Source organism: Elgaria multicarinata, chromosome 22 (genome assembly GCF_023053635.1).
Source record: "Elgaria multicarinata webbii isolate HBS135686 ecotype San Diego chromosome 22, rElgMul1.1.pri, whole genome shotgun sequence".
NCBI classification, from domain to species: Eukaryota; Metazoa; Chordata; class Lepidosauria; order Squamata; family Anguidae; genus Elgaria; species Elgaria multicarinata.
Window position 1 is genome coordinate 2086605 of NC_086192.1, and position 21109 is coordinate 2107713.

The 21109-nt window shown below is 51.2% G+C and overlaps 1 protein-coding gene across 4 annotated transcripts in view; it reads right to left on the bottom strand.

Moving 5' to 3' along the window:
* The window catches only part of SSH2 (slingshot protein phosphatase 2), a 101141-nt gene that overhangs the window by 36902 nt on the left and 43130 nt on the right, over nt 1-21109 (bottom strand). For all 4 annotated transcript variants that reach the window (XM_063146554.1, XM_063146550.1, XM_063146553.1 and 1 more), the window contains one exon: nt 107-210. In XM_063146554.1, the coding sequence (XP_063002624.1) occupies nt 107-210 (104 nt within the window). The remainder of the gene's footprint in view (nt 1-106; nt 211-21109) is intronic.

Sequence of the window (21109 nt, forward strand, 5' to 3'; positions counted from 1 at the left end):
ACACCCCAAAAGCCACAATACACCCATTTTCCGGCCGAGTCGTGCAGGAGAATGTGGTTCTTGTGACAAGGGCATGTGGAACGGGTGGGGAGGAACAACACGTTACCTGCATGTTTGTTGCGCCGGTGGCTGATCCTAGGCGTTGATGAGCCATTTCCCCGCGGCAGGAAGAGGGCAGCCCCTTTGACCGTGAGAAAGCTTTCGCTGATGCTGAAACAGGACGGAAGGAGGAAGGCAGAGGGAGGAGGGGACAGGGAGAGAGGGAGAGAGAGAGAGAGAGAATGAATGAATGTGCTTTCCGTAAACATTTCAAGCCGTCAAAAACTTAACACTCATCCAACATTCTCGTTTAACTGGACACATAAAGGGGACCATGTGTGTAAAAGAGAAAAGAAGACATCTAAGAAGACAATGCGTTTCTCTCCTATGTTTCCCTTCCAGCAGCCTTTTCCAACTCCGGGCACCTCCAGGTGTCTTGGACTGCAATCTCCCATCATCCCCAGCCAGCCTGGGGCGCTTGCAGCCCATGTATCTGGAGGGCCCTGGGTCGTGTAATGACAGGTGTGTGTGTATTTTGGTTTGCATTGCTTGCGGGGACATATTTGAATGTTACACAGATCAGTATAAAAGGACCCACCTGATATTGCAGGCAGGCATGAATGTTCGTTTGCATTGTGACTCGCTCAGTCAAAAAGCTTATCTTTTGTATCCGGTGTCTGGCGTGTCCTGTTCATGCTCAGGAACACCAAACATTACATGGTGTCAGAAGTGGGACGGCCTTTCTACGATGGTTAGCAAAACACGGCGCACGCTAGAAACGCTGGCAATAATTATGATGCCGGCCTCACAGCATTTTGCAAGAGCCTGCCTCTCGAAAACAATTCTTAAAAACGAAACACACACAGGGATCCGTGCATGTCTTTAAAGTGCCCGGCTTCTCAAACAGGCAAGTGGTTTCTTTCTATTTGCACTCGGTTGCGGCATTCATCCCAGCCGTCTTGTTGGCGGTTAAGAATCCCGCTCGCTTTCGTCTGCGGAATCTGCGGCTCACCCCCCCGCCTTTTCACAAAAAAACCAGCCACCCCAACCAGAAACCGCAGCGCTAAGTGATCCAGGATACACCCTGAACACTGCCAAAGGCCTCCTGTTACCCACCTGCCCTGGTTGATGCTTTACAAACAAGGACACGCGGCGTGCCAGCGTTAAATGCACCCAGGAGACCAGCGGCAACTTTTTCCTCCCCATCTCGCGTTGAATGAAACAGGCTCTCACTCTCTCTGTGCGTGCGCAAGGTTTATTTAAAGAAAAGGAAGCTGAAAGCACCCAGCCGCTTCAAAAGAACCATATAAAACTCATTTTAAGAACATGCTCCTTTTTAAAGGAGCATGCGAATTCCAAACTGTTCCTTGGAGAATGCCTAGAAGGCCCCCCCCCGTTCAATCAGAGTTCTTCTTAGAGCTGGCTGGGGCTGCTGGGAATTGTAGTACACCACACCTAGAAGGCACCAGGTTAGGAAAAGCTGCTTTACCGTGCAGGAAGAGGAAAACTGACTTCCAAAGTCAAGCGTCAGAAAGCTGTGTTAAGTTTGTCCATATTTATTCAAATCAAATAATTTTATTACAGTCACAGACCAGCAGAGTTCATATTTATGATCTACCTGCCGCGCTTCTTCCTGAGGGCCCTCTGAAGCCCCCCACCATAAAAACATAAAAACCTCTGCCCGGACAACACGGCACAACAGGTGATGATGAATCACTTTTATCGCATCAGCAAATGAGAACCGTGTCCGACCAAAACAGAGCAGCCATTTGCTTTCCACATCAGAAAGTCAACACCGCCTCGCCCAGGAAGTACCGAGTCCAGGCTGACAAAAAGTTTTGGGCATGGAAGTCCGGCGATCCGGCACCCCAGGAGCCCTTGCTGACCATCTCACCCGGGAGCAGAAAGTGGCAAACCCAAAGCCGTTCGTTCGATTGTCCTTTAATGCTCCCTTGAAACACGACAATAACCCCGCAGCGCACATGACCAGAGCTTTATGGAGTTCTGCTCCTAGGGAGCATAAAGGCCCCATTCAGTTGCAACAGATAAGGCTTTTATCTTTGCGGCAACCACTGGAGATCTTTGCCTGGGAACATCTACGCACTAGAAAGCTGGAATTCGACTTAAATCAATGCATTTTGAAAGGGAATGGGTTCAGCCATTGAAAACCAACGCATTCTCCATCCTGGAGATGCACCCATTTCCCAATCTGTGGCAGCTCAATGGCACAGAAATGCAGATTTTCCAGGCCTCTAGGTTCACCCACAGATACAGCCCCAACTCAACTTGGGTGGAGTCACCCCAGGGTCTCTGGCGCTCACCTTGCAACCTATGCTTGGAATTTCTTCCCACAATTATCCTAGGAGCACGGGAAACAGGTCACATGATCCACCCCACCAGGGCAGGCCAGTGAGAAGGGGAAGTCCAGCCCACGGAACGGATATAGCCCACCAGGCTTCTGTGTACAGCCTGAGTCTTGGCTGAGGACCCTCCCCGTCCTGGAAGCCCTGCCTCTTGGGAAGGGCAAGAGCAGCAGGGGTGAGACAGCCCGCTGGCTGCATGGAGCGGGTTCTCTTCCTCACCAGCCAGCACAAAAACAGTGCTACCAGGACATGGAGAAAGGAAATAAGCTCATTTTCCATGTCCAGATTGCTTAGCTTCTATGCTATGCAATGAAGAGGAGGGTCCCCTTTCCAATGAACAGCAAAAAAACCAAATGGTGTGTGTGTGAGGGGGGGGTAAGCAGCATGTGTGGGTGTGTGAGAGCAGTGTGTGGTGTGTAGGGTGCGTGAGTTAGGAAGAGAGGAACAGACAGACAGAGAATCATAGAATCATAGAATAGCAGAGTTGGAAGGGGCCTACAAGGCCATCGAGACCAACCCCCTGCTCAATGCAGAAATCCACCCTAAGCATCCCCGACAGATGTATGTGTGTGCAGGTGTGAGAGACAAAGTAGAGTGATGGTAAGGCGTGTGTATGACAGAGACAGGGATGTGTGTGTGTGTGTGTGTGTCAGAGAAAGAAAGGAAGTAGTGTATGTGTATGGGATGTGTGTAAGCATGGGGTGAGAGAAAAAGAGACAGACAAAGTAGAGTGCGATTATGGGAGGGGGAGAGAGAGAGAGAGAGTATAGCTTCCAAATCACATGAAGTACTGGTTCCTCTCTATTCAGCCCTGGTCAGGCCTCATCTAGAGTATTGCGTCCAGTTCTGGGCTCCACAATTCAAGAAGGACGCAGACAAGCTGGAGCGTGTTCAGAGGAGGGCAACCAGGATGATCAGGGGTCTGGAAACAAAGCCCTATGACGAGAGACTGAAAGAACTGGGCATGTTTAGCCTGGAGAAGAGAAGATTGAGGGGAGACATGAGAGCACTCTTCAAATACTCGAAAGGTTGTCACCCAGAGGAGGGCCAGGATCTCTTCTCGATCCTCCCAGAGTGCAGGACACGGAATAACAGGCTCAAGTTAAAGGAAGCCAGATTCCAGCTGGACATCAGGAAAAACTTCCTGACTGTTAGAGCAGTACGACAATGGAATCAGTTGCCGGGGGGGGGGGGGGCTCTCCCACACTAGAGGCCTTCAAGAGGCAGCTGGACAACCATCTGTCAGGGATGCTTTAGGGTGGATTCCTGCATTGAGCAGGGGGCCTTGTAGGCCCCTTCCGGCTCTGCTGTTCTATGACTCCCGTGCCTTGCTACTCAACTCATTGAGGTGGTGATGCCAGGACTCCACCCCTTAGCTACACAGCTCCTGCCCTACTCAGCCGCTTCGAAACCCACATCTTCTGCAAAGCTCAGCCCCAGCCGTCGTCTCTAGAGGAAAGAAAAAGCCCACGCAGCAGAGTTTTGCTTGCATCTGGCCCTGGCTCCCCTGTTCCCAAATTTAGATTGTATGCTCCTTGGGCAGAGACCTAGCTTTGTGGCAGTTTGCAAAGAAGCATCACACACGCACCCCCCACCTGCCCTCCCCAGGTTCCCTGCCAGCTTGGAAAGAGAAGCGTTTCCTTTGGGTTTTTTAATCAGGAGGCCTTCAACGGGCTTAATTGGCATTGGAAGTTCCCCATCTTAGAGGCCAAATGCAGTTTTGCCGTTGCGTCCTGCTGAAGAATGTGGAAAAACAGATCATTCATGTACGATGGGAGAGGAGGGCAGCGGGGAGAGAGAGCGATCCAGGAAGGTCAAGCAAAGCCAACCAGAACAAGCAAGAAAAGCGGCAATTGTACTCCCAAACGCAGTCGCAGAACTGCGCCCGAGGCGGTAAAAGAACGGGGCTGAAAGTCCAAGCTCGCTGTGCAGTTGTAGAAATGCACCCCCAACTAACTCAGCTTGGCCTGGAGGCAGGAGAAGCCGAACCCTCAACCTCGGCTCCAGCCGTGCAAATCCGAGTGTTCCATGCGCCCCCTAAGTACCCGCTCTCTTCAGAGAAAAGCCTCGTACGAATGTTGGCACAGATTTACAAAAAACATTATTATTATTTCAGAGGAAGGCGTACACAAGGGTGTCGTGCCCATTAATGGCACGATTCCACAAAAACAGAACGCTGTGCCGGTCGCAGAATTCTCTCATTCTTTATTTTTAAGTTTCTAGCCTCATGAGTAGAAAGATGTGCTCGGAAGCCGGGTGAAATCCCCAAGGCCAGAGGGGGCGGCGAACACCGCCTGCGGTCGGGTACTTCGCCCCTCTCCTTTCCCCCTTCTTCTCCCAGGGCAGGCGAACAGTTACTCAAGTCATTTATTGCGGAGTGATGCAAAACCCAAGAGCGTTTGGCTTCATTGTGCACAATCTACGCAGGGCACAGAATTTTACCCTTAAACGGCAGGGCAAACAAAGGTCTGTGCCTACGTCAAAAGACAGTAGAGGGGGCCTGAAGTAGCAGAGGGACACCGAAAGGGAACGGAGAAAGCGAGGCCAGGTCAACCCTGAGCCGGTGAACGAGAATAGGGAAGTTGATGGTTCCGAGAAGGGAAGTCAAGCCTCACCGAGTGTGGGAAAGTCGCGTCAGCTAGCACACAGCTGCCCGACGTCAACAGCTGCCCAACCGCAAGGGCTCAGAGCAGCACAGCACCAGAGCAGCGGGGGCTTTACAGGCTCCAATTGCCATGCGGCGAGGTAGCCAGAGCAAACTCTGGCGGAGTTGCGCAAGGGGGGAAGCAAGCGCGGCACCAGATTTGGGCCCGATGCAATTCACTGCATGGGTTATTCAGCCTGCAAAAACAACTCTGCTCGGGCAAACTGCTGCAAAGTTCCCTTTGGGAACAGAGAGAGAGGAAACAGTGACTGTTACCTGACAAACCCAACAGAGACTCATTTCTGGGAAGAGCCATCCGGGCTCAACCAGGTGGCAGGAATTTGCGTCTTTTCTCAACTTGTAGGAGCTGACGGCAGCAAAAATGAGTAATCGTAGCTCATTGCTTCAGACAGAGTTAGATCATCGGCCAATCCTGCACAACGTAGTGCCAGTGTGGCCACAGAGTGTTGGACTGGGACTCGGGAGATCCGGGTTCTAGACCCCACTCTGATATGAAGCTCACTGGGTGGCTTTGGGCCAGTCACTGACTCTCAGCCTGGCCTACCCAGCAGGGTTGATTTGAGGATAAAATGGAGGAGCATCATCATGTAAGCCTGCCTATTCCAGCATTCTGTCCCCACAGTGGCCACCCAGCTGGGAAGTCCACATGTAGAGCAGGAGTGCAACAGCACCCCCTCTCCCATCTGTGTTCCCCAGCAACCGGTGTTCGTATTACCTCTGATCCCAGAGGCAGCATAAAACCATGAGGACTAGCAGCCACTGATTGCCTTCTCCTCCATGGATTTATCCAACCCCCTTTTAAAGCCATCCAAAGAGGTGGCCATCGCTCCATCTTGTGGAAGCGAATTCCATACTTTAACTCTGCGCAATGTGAAGAAGTCCTTCCTTTTGCCGGCCCTGAATCACCCACCGTTCGTTTTCTGTGCCCAAGGCACAGTGTTATCTGTGTTATCTGTACTGTTTTACTGTGTTATCTGTACAGCACCATGTACATTGATGGTGCTATATAAATAAATAATAATAATAATAATAATAATAAGGCATGAAGTCACTTTTCCTAGAGCTGCTTCTTGGGGAAAGAGGAAGAGAGAAACTCAAAGGAAGAAAGAAGAGAGGGAGTATAAAGGTTACTTTTTTTTTACGGCCGACCTGGACACACCTAGGTACTTGTGGAGTTACAATAGGGAAATTTGCAAACAAAGAAAAAGAAAACCCCCAAAGACGCTGGTTCGCTAACAGCCTCCCACCACCCATTGGATGGAAACCTGTTTTCCAACTCCAGGCTGAAAAAGGTTAAGGAAGAGCCCTCATTTTTTTCTGCAATCACTTAGAAACCGCACTTTCCCAAGCACCCAAGAGATAAGGGTGAGCTGCTGCCAATCAGATGGACATTACTGGATTGGACGGTCAAGGAGTCTGACCCAGTCGAAGGCTGGCTTCCTGTGTTAAGCGACAGTCCTAATGTTTGTAGCAGCCTGCCTGCCCATTGCATGATATTGGAGAAGCTCATTGACCTGGTTACCTGGAGGTCATTTCTACTCACCATGGGTGACCAGGCAAGAATCGGAACTAGGACTCTGCAGGTCATAACACAATGCAGACAGGCAGGATAGTGGACTTTGGGGCACCCTTCCCCAAGCCGGTGCCCTGCAGACGTGTCGGATGACAATTCCCAGCTGTTGCCTGGGGGATTATGGGAATTGTCATCCGACATGTCTGCAGGGCACCAGCTTGGGGAAGGGTGCTTTTGGGAGAGTGGGTGTGCACTTTCACCTGCCAGCCAGGCCTCTCCAGCCAAATTTAAAAACACTTCCTTCAGCTGGTGATGTCCTACAGTCCAACCATATGGAAGCATGCCTCAAAAAAGCAGGCGAGAGGCTAAAAATGGTGGAGCACTTCTGGCTAACTGCGGAAGCGTCCAAAAGAGGTGCTCCGGACCCTCCGAATAGGACTGTCACACCGAGTCAACCAGGCCAGGGCACCGTCCAGCCCCATATTAGTCGAGACGCCCAGGACTCACTCTATTTAGGGGAAGTATGCCAGAGAGAGAAAAAGAAGATCCACACAGCTCCACTGGCCCTTGCTCAAATTAGACACCAGAGGGGAATCCGCCACCAGCAGGATTTTCGACGGAGAAATGCAACGGATGCTCTTTGGCTCAGCCAAAATTCGCCATCCCAGGGGGCGACCCAGGAAGAGGCAGGAGAAGCCCGGCGCGCAGGGCCCCCAAGTGTTGGATCAAGCCTCCCGCACCGACGTCAGAAAGGCGGGACGGTGGCAAAGCCTACAAGAGCATGAGCCAACAAGCCCCTGGTTGGGACAACCTGGAGCGGATTCGCCGCCCCATCAGTGTCGGAGCCCCACGTTTGGAATTAAGGAACAGGGTGCCTCTGAGCCCAGGAATGCGTGGGCAGCCCCAGAACAGAGCTCACGACCTCCCCCACGAGACACACCCCTCCGTTTCTGACCGCCAAATTCAGAGGGGTGGGTGAGAAAAGCCCCTGTGGGTCATTGAGGTCCAGAAATCCTGGCCGGGCTGCTGCAAAACGCTTAAATCTAAGAGCTGATACGGACCAAGCCTTCGCCTGCTCCTGCTGTAACGTCACACCCCAAGGGAAGAGGGATTCTGAAAGCCGCGGAGGAAATTAGGCCCTCTTGGAGACCGGCCAAAGCACACGCTTGCACAACTTCCCATTTTTACTTGAGTCGGCTTTTAGCCGGCCGGGGATAAATTAAAATTTGTTAGCCCACCTGGAGCCCTTAAGGATGGGAGCGTGCTACAAGTCCAATCACATAACATGCTCAATAAACCAGCTGGCTACCTGGCAACGCTCAAGCGTGCCTAGAGCACAACAGACCACTGCAAGGCCAATTTCTACCCAGTGCCAAAGTGCACTGTGCAAAAGCCAAACGGGGAGGCGCATGCCCAATTCCCCCCCCCACACACACACACCCCATTTCCATTTGGAAGCCTCGAGGCCTGCTGAGCGCCGCGGCAAGGTCTGCCGTAACCCAGGCTACCAGCCCGGCCACCTCTCGGAGTTGCCATGGAGGGCCCTGCAGCCTAACCAAAAATGTGAAAGTGCCAGCAAAAGCAGCCGCCATCCCCTCTCGACGAAGGGAAATGCGTTTCAGATACAAATGTTTCTCTTCTTTATTAGTGGGGGGGGGGGGGGGGAGAGAAAGAGAAAGAATCGGCGCCCAACAGTAGCGATAGTGGAAACTAAAGAAGGCGGCATCCATCAAATGCTTGATTTTAATGACCCAGATCCTTGATGAGGATTTATGGTGCTCTGCTCCAAGAAGTAGCCTTGAAACGGGGTGTGTTTGGCTGGTCCTATGCCAGGCAGGGGAACTGAGGCAGAGGCCACTCAGGGGGGATCGAGGGCCCAGACAGGGTTCAAATGAAGGCTATCCACGGCTACTAGCCCTGATGACTATGTGCTACCTCCAGTATCTGAGGCAGTAAGCAACAGTTGCTGGGGAACATGGGTGGGAGGGTGCAGTTGCACCATGTCCTGTTTGTGGGTCCCTTGTTGACAGCCGGTTGGCTACTGTGTGAACAGAGTGCTGCCCTAGATGGACCCTCGGTCTGATCCAGCCTCAGGGCTCTTCTGATATTCTCATGTTCCAGTACTGAGGCCATAATGCTATAGATTGATACTGCAAACTCGAAATTGCCTGGCTGGAGAATGATGGGAGCTGTTGTCCAAAACATCTGGAAGACCACTCTACTCTGAGTGGTTCTCCGACATTATTGGCTATCTCGCCTTTTCCCCCCTTCTCCCCTCTTTCTTTTGCTATAACACTTGGAAGTCAAAACACGCCTCTGAACAAGCTGCATTTAAAAGAATAAGGGACACGTGTCAGAATAGCAGGGCCTTTCTCCAGGCACCCACAGAAATGATGCTGGGCTACCAGCTCCCATAAAAGGCCTTAGCCACTCCGGAAAATGGCCCCCTCCCACCCTGTCTCCTAAAGCAATCCGGCTGGCTTTGCCAGTTGAAATAAATCTTATTATTTCTTTGAAGCATTTTTATCCCGCTACTCAGCCAAAAAAAAGAGAGGGTTTTTTACAATCAATCAGTAAAATATGACAGTCCCTGCCCCGCGGGTTTACAATCTAGAAAAAGACACAACATGAAAGGAAAAAGGAACAGGGAGGGAAGAGGAAAATAAACAAATAAGTAGATGTGGAAGTAGGGTCCTTCTTGTGGGAACTCTGATACTGTCACCGCCCTGCAAATCTCAGCCCCATGCCTCCCGTAAAGAGAGACACCTGATGCCCGGAGTCAATAGAACCAGCCCTCAGCATGGAAATGCCTCCTTCTTTACTGCCGGCTCCCCGGGCGGGGATCGGTTTACCAGGAGCACTTTCACTCCTGGGAGAAATTTCCATCCATCATTCAACGTGGGCCGTTTCCGACAAAAGCAGACCGATGACGGGGCGCGCGTGTGCGCGGCAGCAATTCAAGGCTCGAGAGTCGGGCTCCAGAGAAGGGAAGCTGCTGCAAAGCAGCGAGGGAAGGGCTCCCTCCGTTTGCAGACATCTCGGGTCCAAACCCTTGTGAAGGAGAACCCTCCCCACCTCCGCTGCCCATCGGTTCTACAGCGATTCTACAGCGTTCTTTCAACCCAGTCACTGGCTCAGTTCAGACAGCACGTTTGAGAACTCCACGGTGGAGTTTTTACACCACCGTTGAGAAACGTGCTGTCCGGTGGGAAAACGCCATGCAACGGTGGGGTTTTTTGGGGGGTGGGGGGAACACTCCATGCTGAATATCCACACTGTGCAGAGGAGAGTTCCCGCACAACCGTTGTGTGGTGGGCTCCGTCGAGTTCTCTGTTGCATTGAGTTGATTTTCCCAACTAGCTACAGAGTTCCCTGGCAAGAGCGGCGAAAGGAGCGAGTGCCGCTCTAGGAGAGCTGCCAGGATTGGTGGTTTGTGGGTTTTTTGCAGCAATGGCTGATGGGATACCATTGGGAGGACCAAGGGAGGAGAGAAGGAGGAGGATTTTACTTAACTCCACGAGAACCCACAGTCACACAACAGCAGAGTTAGAACACGTTGTGTGGGGGGAGCAGCCCCTAGGAACTCAACCGTTGAGTGGCGTTTTCACATTGTGTTGACCAACGTGTTGTCTGAACTGAGCTGCTCAGTTTTACGAGAGACATTTCAACCATTTAGAATTGGGAGGGGGGGACGGGACTGCACATATAGACACAGCCCCTTTTTATCCCCGCTTTCTCCCCGCCCTGATTATTTGGTGGTCTTCCAAACGTTGTGAAGTTCCCCCACTCAACTCTAAAAGGTTGCTAGCAGTAACAGCTTTAAGCTGAATTGGCTGGCATTTTAACCCTGCCCCCCTTTGGCCACGCCCACCATGGGAATGCCGCCCCCCCCCCCCCCTGCTGAAAGGTGTTCCAAAATCCTTGTTGAAGAGAGAGAGAGAGAGAAAGTAAGGAAGATGTAAGCACTGTTGGTTTACGTTTGGGAATTTCCTGCCTCCTTTCGCCTAGCCCCACCCTAGGCCTGCAAAATCAAACAGGTGTGGGTGGGTTTTCTTTCTTCCAAAAGCCACAATCAGGCGCAACTCAATCGGCTTAAGGGAGTTTTGTTTCTCTTCTCAGGAAGAGAGAGAGAGAGAGAGAGAGAGAGACAGAGAGAGATTAGGACAAGCACAAGTCGCTCCTGAAAAACAGCCCAACGCGATAATGCGGCCATGGCCACACTTCCCGGGGTGCTGCTTCGTTGCGCAAGCTGCAGGCCAGGGTGGAAAAATCCTCCAAGGCCGAGATGGAGGAGGCCGGAGGAGGCCGGACAAAGACCACACCTCACCTGCAGCCCGATCGAACGCAACATCCTCCAAAGCAAACTCAAGCCGGAGAGGGAGGGCGTGGGTCTCGCTCACACAGCCCAGCCTAGGCCCACGGACCAGCTTGGCCAGGGGTAGAGGAGCAAGAAAAAAAGGAGGGCAGGCAGAGAAGCAAATTCAAGGGGGCGCAGATGGCATGGTGACGAGGTGGTCGGGTCGGGGCCAGCTCACCCCTCAGGGTCGGAGTTACTTGGGGGTAGCAGAGGTGCTGCGACACACAGCACTCCCCCTCCCTTCCACGCCCGTCCTCTGCGCCTCATTCTCGCTCCAGCGGCTTCTCGCGCACGCGCTGCCATTCGCCACCCAGCATCGGCATTCTACGCAGAGGGAGAACCTCAGCACCAGCAGGAGCAGCGGCCTCGGAAGATTGTGACATCACTTAGCAAATGCTTCTCAGGCTCCGGCGGAACGTAGGAAATGGTGCCGGCACAGTCTGCTTTTTGGGTCGCAAACCATCCATGGCTTATCCGCTTTCTTCCTCCGGCAGGTCAGGTCTGCTCCCAAGGGTTCTTTCTATTTACTTATTACATTTATATCCCACATTCCTCCCGCCAAGGAACCCAAGGCGGCGTACATAATCCTCCTCCTCTCTATTTCACAACAACCCTGTGAGGTAGGCTGGGCTGTGACTGGCCCAAAAGTCACCCCGTGAGCTTCCGTGACTGAGTGGGGACTAGAACCCGGATCTCTTGTCTCCCAGTCTGACACTCTGCGCTTCTCAGTCTCATTCTACACTGAGATTCTCAGTCCCACACTGGTTCTCAGTCTCATTCTAGCCACTGCAGGGATCCCTCCCCTCCCCAAAGGCCCGGGCCGCTCCGAATCGCTCGGCCAGGGCTGCGGGGGGGGGGGGGGGGCGCACAGAAAGCAAAACGGCAGCGCTGAGCAAACAGGCAGCCGGCCGTGTTGTGGCAACGGCAGGAGGGCAATAGAAGGCGAGCCAAGCGCGGAGCCAAGGTTGGCCTGCGAGCTGCGAGCCACAGGTGGAGGCCAAGAATAGATGTTTTACATAAGAGGAGCAAGAGCCGGCTTAAGCCGGGGTGTGCGGTTTCAGGGAGCGGGCCCCGCCTCGAAAACGCCTCCCAACCAAGTCGGTATGCAAACTACATGAGAAAGGGTCCCCTGCGTCCTTCAGAGTTAACAAAAGCTGGATCAGGCTTCCGAGGGAATAATCAGATGCTGTTTAGAAATCGCACACATCCAATGGACAGCCACCTGTCAGGGATGCTTTAGGGTGGATCCCTGCATTGAGCGGGGGAATGGACTTGATGGCCTTAGAGGCCCCTTCCAACTCTGCTATTCTATGATTCTAAGTTTCTAGTCCATTTGAGTGCAGGAAAACACTCAACAGTAAAGGCTAGGAAATACCGGGTGGAGAGGCGGAAGGGAAGGCAGGCAGCAGACTACTGGAAACTGCTCCCAGTCATCACGTAAGACAGCCTCTTCCAGCCCTGTACACGCCAGGTGTGTCGGACTACAACACCAATCATCCTCAGCCAGCTCAGCATGCCCTGGCAAGTCTCTCCCCTCCCCAACCCAAAGCTGACATTTGAACTGATAAGTGAAACCCGCTGATGACTGGAGATGTAACCCATCCACACACCCACACATCTGGAGGGCTCCAGGTTGGGGAAGGAAGGCTGGTTTAGACCAAGGCCTGCTCAGGGCATGATGGGAATTTGGGATGGTGGGATGACGTAAGGCAGCCACTCGCCTCCAAGGGGGGAAAACGCACCCAGATGCAACTTTAGTTGTCGTCGTCGTCCCTGCAGGAGAGCAAAACAGGAAATTGGTCCCGGTGGAGGGGAGTGGCAAAAACAGAAGGGAAAAACCCACCTCCAGCCTTCCCAGATTAATGATTGACAAAGCGGCAGCTGCTCAACACACCTATGTCGATCCTGAAAGGCTCCAGAAGGCCCAAGGATAAGACTAGCAACAGCTCCTAGCTAGGGTGACTGTAGGCTACCCCTAGGATCAGAGGCAGTATGCTGGGGAAGAGGAGCAGTAGGAGCTCTTGGGAGCTTCCACTGAGGCATCTGGTCGGCCACCGAAGGAACAGGATGGTGGGCTAGAGAGGCCTTTGGCCTGATCCAGCATGCCCCCTCCTTCAGACACTGGGGCCACCCTGCCAGCCGGGAAAGGCAGGAGCAGTGGCAGAAAGAGGCCGCGGAAAAGTGGGAGATGGGTGTTAGAGAGAAAGGACTGCTCAGGTTGGCCTCAGGAGGTGTGGGAGGAGGCGAGAGAGGTAGCAGCCCATTGGGAGGGGGCCTCCCAGCACAGCGACTCATTCAGAGACACGGCAGGCCGTCCTGCCAGGTCCACATTGGGTCACGCGTGCATATATATGGCAAGATTACAGGGCTTGTAACACGGCGGGCAGGCAGGCATCCCGGACGAATGGCTATGCTCAACTTATAAGTGCTAGACACGTGCGCTAGCTGAGATTCTTTGCCGGGCCTCTACGGTTTGCGTGGGCTGTGTGCTGCCCACCCGAGCCTGAGTTCCGTCCAGCCGCGGGGAAGAACAAGAGGCTACTGTCGCTGGCGCTGCCCACGGAAACATGACTGGAGCTGGGAAAGCTATGCCAGAATGTTGGATGTTGCTCAAAAGGGACCCGAGCACTTACTGCCTTTAGTCCCACTAAGCTCAGCGCCCCTGGTCTGCTGGATTCGAAAGCAGGTCCCAAGTTCGATCCTGCAGGCCGGGCGGGAAAAGCTAGGGAGCCGTTGCTGCCAGTCAGTGTCAAGAATACTAGGCTGCAGCATTTTGCGGGTTTATCCCCTGCAATTCAAGGACGTGTGACCCCCGACACATTCACAGCCCTGAAACTGCATCTGGTTCCCTCCGCTTCTCAGCTCTGCCTTTCTCTCCGCTTACTGCTCAGTCAGGGGTCTGTAACTGCACAAAGAAGCAATGTCACACCCAGGAGCAACTCAGCATCGCGGGACTCCAGGCTTGACCGGAAGGAGGGGGAAACTAGGAAGAGACAGGGGCATTTAGGACATCCGCAGCCTCGCTCTGCAAAATAACAAAACGGCCATCAAATCCAGCGCATTCTTTTGCAACGTCAACCAAACGGACACCTCCGAGATGCACTTTGGGGGGTGCAAGAGTGTCCTCAGGAAAAGTGAACTTGGCCAAAAAAGTACAAGGCAGAGCTCTCTTTGAACCCCAATAAAGTGGAGTTGGAGGGCACCGTTTTGCAACAAACAACCCCAAATTTCAATATATATTTGTATGTTTTAAAGGAGGCTGTTCAGGAGTCGCTCTTAGCGGTGTGTCTATGTAAATCCATTCGCCAGAAGTATCTCTCAAGCGAGTTCCACAGAAATGATTATGATTGTCGCTCTTCACTCTACAAAAAACCCCACCCAACTTCCTTCTCAGGTAAGAAAACAAAGTGATCTTTAAATGCCCAATGGAGTTCTTAGCATCTTGTAAACGTAACGGAAGACGATGAACGGAGGCGGCATTAACTGAATCAAAGTGTACACAGTGTACCTGAAATTGAGTAAGGAGCGAGTGCTGATAAGATTATGAATTTCGATTTTAAAGAGAGTTCTAATTGCTCAGTAACAACAACAACAACAACAAAAACACCCTGAAGTCATAACAAGAACAACTGGAGAAGAAAGAAAACGCCACCAATTATTGTTAGATTTCAGGCAATGGACTGCAACTTGGTTCGTGCTACACAGGTTAATTCTTCCAATGTCCAGGAACCCAAGGCCAGCTTTGGGCATAAGCATGAAAGGTGAGACCCGCACCCGGGCCAGGGGCCTGGGTACCACATCCAGCGGGCCGGTTCCCGGTTCGTACGGTAAGCACAACTGCTGGATGCATGACGGCGCTTGCAACGGTAGACGCCGTCCTGTGTGAAGCGTGGCTGAGCTCCAGAGAGCCTCGTACGCTTCCCCCCCAACGACCCATTTCAACACACAGACACCTCCATCGCAAATGTTGTTGACTCCTATCATGGCCGCCGGTAAAGCATCCCAGAGGGGTAGCAGCCAGGTAAGCAGCCGAAGCAAGCCAGGGTCTAGCAGCAGCTGAAAAGGTTAACAAATTTATCATGCTGTAAAGTGGCCTTTGGCTGGCTGTAAAACAAATCGACACCACCGTAAACCAGCCGGGGTTCTCCAGATCCGTTGGACTGCAACTCCTATCATTCCCCAGCTAGCATGGCTCATGGGTGGGAGGGATGAGCATGCTGGGAGTTGTAGTCCAAGATGTCTCAGGGGTTGGGCGAGGTGGGCAAAGGCTCCAACACTGCCCTGAGGTCAGAGAGAACTGAAATGCAGAATGTTCAGAGTGATGACCTACCTGTATATTATGATCGCCATCTGAGCACCCCGTTCAAGCGCCTATTCCAAGGGAGAGGACCTTGGAATGCCCCTGCCATTGTTAAATGCTCTCCCCGTTGAGGTCCGCCTGGCACCAACACAATCCCCTTTTCTGTGCTAGGCTAAGACTTCCCTCTAGTCGCAGGCGTTTGACTGCACACACAAAAGTTTTTCACAGGTCCTGGGATTTCAAATGATGATTGTTGAAAATGCTTTGATATTTTTGTACATAAAGGACTTATATTATGACGTTGTATTGTATTTTTAGAGTTTAAACCCTTGCAAACCACCTAAGACCGCAGGTCCAAAAATGTAATAAATGAAAAGAAACAATTGCTTTATTCACAGCGCTCACGCACAAAAACAGTTGTCGGCCGATAACAAAACAGTTGTCGGCCTTTGCATATGACCCCGCTAGTTACAACGCCCTCCCAACCACATGTCTGTGCATACACACATACACCTGTACACACACTAGAGATGTGAAGGCCCAGAAAAAAACCAGAAAAATTCGGGGGGGGGGGGGAAACGTTTTTTTCCGCATTTTTTCTGAAGCCTTTTTTCCCCGAAAAATTGGGGGGAAAATGAAGAAAAAACAGATTACGAGATATTTTATTTTAGCATGATGAATAAAATGTTTAAGACAAGGTGTTCAGATATTTACTTCTCCAAATGATTTCTAAAAACTGTACAGTATCAGATTATTACAATGTCTGTGCACCAAGGACAAGCAAGTCCTAGGTTGCAAACTGAGACTACAACTCTCAAATGCAAGAGCAAGATGCATTTCTGCCTCCAGGGGGCGGCACTTCCATGGAAGCAGAGACTGAAACTAATACTGATAGCTACAGGTCAGAAAATGAGTCTGATTAAATTTCATGCATATTCATTGAATCTTGGTGTGTGTGTGTGTGTGTGTCCCATTTTTCTCAGTTCTTTTTATGGGAATGGGGGCTTTATGTCTTGACACTGGAGGACTAGCGGAGACATAAATAATTTTCCTTCTTACTAATGTTGGTGGTTTCTTCAATTGTTTTTTAAAATTGTTTTTTGCCTGCGCCTCATAAACTGGCAGAACCAAAGAGGTTCCTTACTGTTCAGGTGTTCCTAACAGTTCAGGAGCTTGTAGCTCCATTTGTTACCAAAAAAAAGTAAAAAAAGTAAATTAAATTTGTAATAATTGTTTGAATACACTAGTTTTAATATACCAAATGTAATAATTTTATGGCAAACCAACTTGGACATAATTACATTTTATGTTCCTAAAGTAACAAAGTGACTTTCAATCTGTAAAAAGTGCTAATATTACATTATTTCAATTTTTCCGGAAATTTCCATTTTTTCCTAAAAAAAACAGAGAAAACCCGGTTTTTTTTCCATGGCTTCAAAATTTCCGGAAATTTTACATCTCTCTCACACACACTGGGCAAACAAGCACTGGTTATCTCTCGGTTGGACTACTGCAACCTCCTCCTCTCTGGCCTCCCCTCGTCTCACATCAGTCCGCTGGTCTCTGTCCACCACTCTGCCGCTAAGATCATCTTCCTGGCCCGCCGCTCTGACCATGTCACTCCGCTTCTGAAATCTCTTCATTGGCTCCCAATTCATTCCAGAATCCAATATAAACTTCTCCTGTTGACCTTCAAAGCTCTTCACGGTCTAGCTCCTGCCTATCTCTCCTCTCTCATCTCACACTATTGCCCCGCTCGTGCTCTTCGCTCCTCTGATGCCATGCTTCTTGCCTGCCCAAGGGTCTCTACTTCCCTTGCTCGGCTTCGTCCATTTTCCTCTGCTGCCCCTCATGCCTGGAATGCTCTTCCAGAACACCTGAGAACTACCAACTCAATCACAGCTTTTAAAACACAGCTAAAAACTTTTCTTTTCCCTATAGCTTTTAAACTTTGAGTTTGTTCTGACTCTATACTGTTAGCTTCACCCTTCCCGGTGCCTGTTTACACTTCCCTGTGCCTGTTTGCATTCTCTTTCCCTTCTTATTGTTTACTACAACTTTATTAGATTGTAAGCCTTTGCGGCAGGGTCTTGCTATTTACTGTGTTATCTGTACAGCACCATGTACATTGATGGTGCTATATAAATAAATAAATAATAATAATAATAATAATAATAACACCTGGAGAGCCACACTCCCCGGTGCGATGCGAAGGCATACCTGCCTTGGGATGCAGTGGTTCCATTTAGCTAGCAAACGCGGCACATCCCCACCGACAGTGTGAATCAGTCCAGCTCCCCTCCAAATAAGCCTCTCTGTTTTGCTTCCAAGAACAGGAAAAGCTGAGGCTAACACATTTCAGAGGCAAAACTAAACACACACACACACACACACACACACACACACACACACACACACACACGTACGTGATTAGAAATGCCAAAGAAGAAAACCCAGACAAGCAGGCCAAAGGGGAGCAGGAGCCATTGGCAGAGAGAACAACCAGTTTCTGACCACGCAGGACTTGCTTAGGGCTAATCTTTTATTTTACGGCCGCTGAAAAATTGAGCATGCTGATTGGACGGTTGAGAAATAAGGCCTCAGCCCCAAAACTGCCTGGCGGTCTTGTCAAGGATGGGGTGCCTTCTGAGTCAACCCGCAAACTGGGGTCAAAGCTGAGCAATCCCCCAGTAACCCCAGTGCTGGATGGGACATGCTGGGAAGTGAAGGACTTTTTCCCATCTAAACATGCATTGTGCCCTTAGGGTCTCAATAGCAGGAGAAGAGCCTTCAGCGTGGTGGCCCTCTTCCTATGGAACTCCCTGCCTTTGGAGGTCAGGCAAACACCAACTTTGTAACCCTTCTGGAGCCTCCTGAAAACGTTGCTCCAGGAAGCCTTCCCTTAATGACCACTTTTGTTTCTTTTAAAAAATGTATTTTGAATGTGTTTTGATTCTGTTTGTTCACTGCTCTGAAAGTATTGAATGGGGAGCAGTATATAAATATTGCAAATAAATAAATAGTAGACACGCACACACATTTCAAAACACTGCCTCCCCTTCACGGATCCTCACGGAAAGGGATTATCAGTTTGTTTTGAAATCTGTGATTAGAATCCCCCAGGATTCTAAATCTTTAGTTATGTGCTAATGACATTTATATGCCACCCCATCAGTAGAGTTCTGCGGCTGGCTTACAATAGGTTTTTCCAAGAGTGAGTCTGCCACCCACCCACAAACTTGGGGGAAATGTTTTCTAGCGTGTCCAGGAAAGGGCACAAATCAAAGTAAAAGCTGGAAGAAAAAGGAAGAGGAGGTGTTTTAAATCCCCCCCCCCCAAATCGAGGGTTTGGGATGGGGAGAGAGTTGTCATCCTGAAAAGGGTATCCAGAGGACTTTGGAAAGGAGAAATTCAAGTTAAAAAACACGACCACCTTTCTCTCTCCCTCAAGGAGGGAACCAGCCGACTTGTAAATACCACAACCATGCGTCGCCCCCGCCTCGCACTTTTCCTATCGCAAATCCCGCAGCCGGATAGAAACGCATAAAGATCACAGATGACGTTAATCTATTGTTTAGGCCACGTGGAGGATGCAGCAGGACCACCTCCTCCTTCTCCTCTTCCGATAACGGAGGGAGTTATCTCCTGGGTCCAGGAAAGGAAAGGGATAGCTGCAAGGGGAGCAGGGTTGCACTCTGTACCTCCACTATCAACTCCTTGCCAAGTCGTCGCCACAGGAACACGCTGCAACCCACTACCATGGGCCTCCTCCACAGCGCTTTTCGCTTCTGCTCTTCCGGACTCAGAATGATAGAATCGTAGAGTTGGAAGGGGCCATCGAGTCCAACCCTCTGCTCAATGCAGGAATCCACCTCAAAGCATCCCTGAGAGATAGCCATTCAGCTGCCTCTTGAAGGCCTCTCATGTGGGAGAGCCCACCACCTCCCTAGGTCACTGGTTCCATTGTCGTACTGCTCTAACAGTCAGGAAGTTTTCCCTGATGTCCAGCCAGAATCTGGCTTCCTGTCACTTGAGCCCCTTATTCCGTGTCCTGCACTCTGGGAGGATCGAGAAGAGATTCTGGCCCTCCTCTTTGCGACAACCTTTCCAGTCCTTGAGGAGTGCTCTCATGTAACATTATTAATCTTTCTAAGATGCTCTTGGAGCCTTTTCTTTGGGGCTGAAGGGGGAACACTGCAAATAAATGAATAAATCAGCAGGACACATCAGTCATGATACCCAACCCGTTAAGTGCCACGTGGTGAGATCTGCCCAAAGACCTGGATGCCTCTGGCCACTCACGGGTAAGGTGTGGAGGCAACATCCATCCATGCATTTGTTACCTGGCACTCAAAAGAGATACACTGCCTTGGGTCAGGGAGGTTTTACTCAACTATCACAGCTAAGAGCCGTCAACACAATTCTCCTCCGCGAACGTCCAGAGCCTTCTAGGCTGGTCACCAGCATAGCATCCCGGGGCGGCAAATTCCACCCCAGCGCATTATGCGTTGCGCAAAGACGCAGCTTGTTTTCCTCTGCCCTGAACCTACTGCCGAGACATTTTCTTTCTGTGACCCTGAGTTCCACTGTGAAGGGAGCAGGAGAAATAAAAACATCACTAAGTTGAGGGGAAGCTGGACCGGGGGCAATGCTCACCCAGGTTCCAGTTTTCTTAAGCGTCACTCCCCCCACCCCGTCTCAAATAGATGCTCTCGCTTGTGAGACACCAAGCGGAAGACAAAACAGCAAAGGCTAGAATCTAGTTCAGGCCTTCTCCAAGCTGGCGCCTTCCAGATGTGTTGGATTGCAAGTCCCATCATTCCCCACCAATGATAGGACTTGCAGCCCAACACATCTGGAAGGCGCCAGCTTGGAGAAGGCCTGAACTAGATTCTAGCCTGGTCCGATCCAGAAAGGCCAGTCTTGAACCTTCGGCGCACCAGCCAGCCCCCACCCACCCCTGGAGAAGTCAGCGGCAACTCTGGAGCCCCCAAAACAGAATTACGAATTGCAACCCTCCTGGGATGCTCGGGAAAGCTTGATTTAAATGCATCGCGTGAGCCAACGTCCCCCAGACGAGCACGCCAGAGGAAATCTGGCCACTTCTTGTCCCAGGTTTCTTCGAGAGGCATACCAGCAGGGAGCTCTTAAAACTTTCCCTGCAGAGGTGGAAAAGGCAAAACCGCCGCCGCCGAATTCTGGACATGGATGCCAGGTTTTAAAACCTTCGGCCATTCTACGAAAGGGTTCCCAAGGCACCCTCAGCGTCCCTCCACCCGGATTAAGTCCCAATGCGCCATTAGCAAGGACAGAAGGCATACCTGCAGCTAGCTACTGACGAGTTCAGCTGCCTGTGCCCGGGTCGACGCGCGTTTCAGGGGAAAAAGAGCAAAGTCAGACCAGGGACTGCTGTTCTGCGTAAGGCCAGGAGCCAAGAGAGACATTGGCAAGGACTTGAATAAAAAAAGGCAGAGAGCGGGGGAGGGGGGAGAGGTTTCTGTTCCCGCTGGGAGCCATCCCATCCAAGAGGCAAGGTGTGTTTTCCCTGGCGCTCTGCGCAAGCTCAATCTCTTGATAGGAAATCTCGAACGTCATCATACAGATCCAAGGATTCCTAGAACAAGGGACGAAACCTCTTCTGCTGGCGCCCCGAATGGCAATCTTTCAGATCTCACAGCACTGAGGCTAGATAGGCCAGAGTCCTGCAAGTCCCGGAAGCTGGTGTGCTTCCTGCGTTTGGAACGCCAGCTGCTCCAAACGGAAGGGCCATGCCCCCATCCACTTGTTTGGGATTTGGACTCCCATCCATCCCTGCCAGCAAGCCAGGGACCCCTGGGAGCTGTCGCCCAAAACATCTGGATCATGCCAGCTT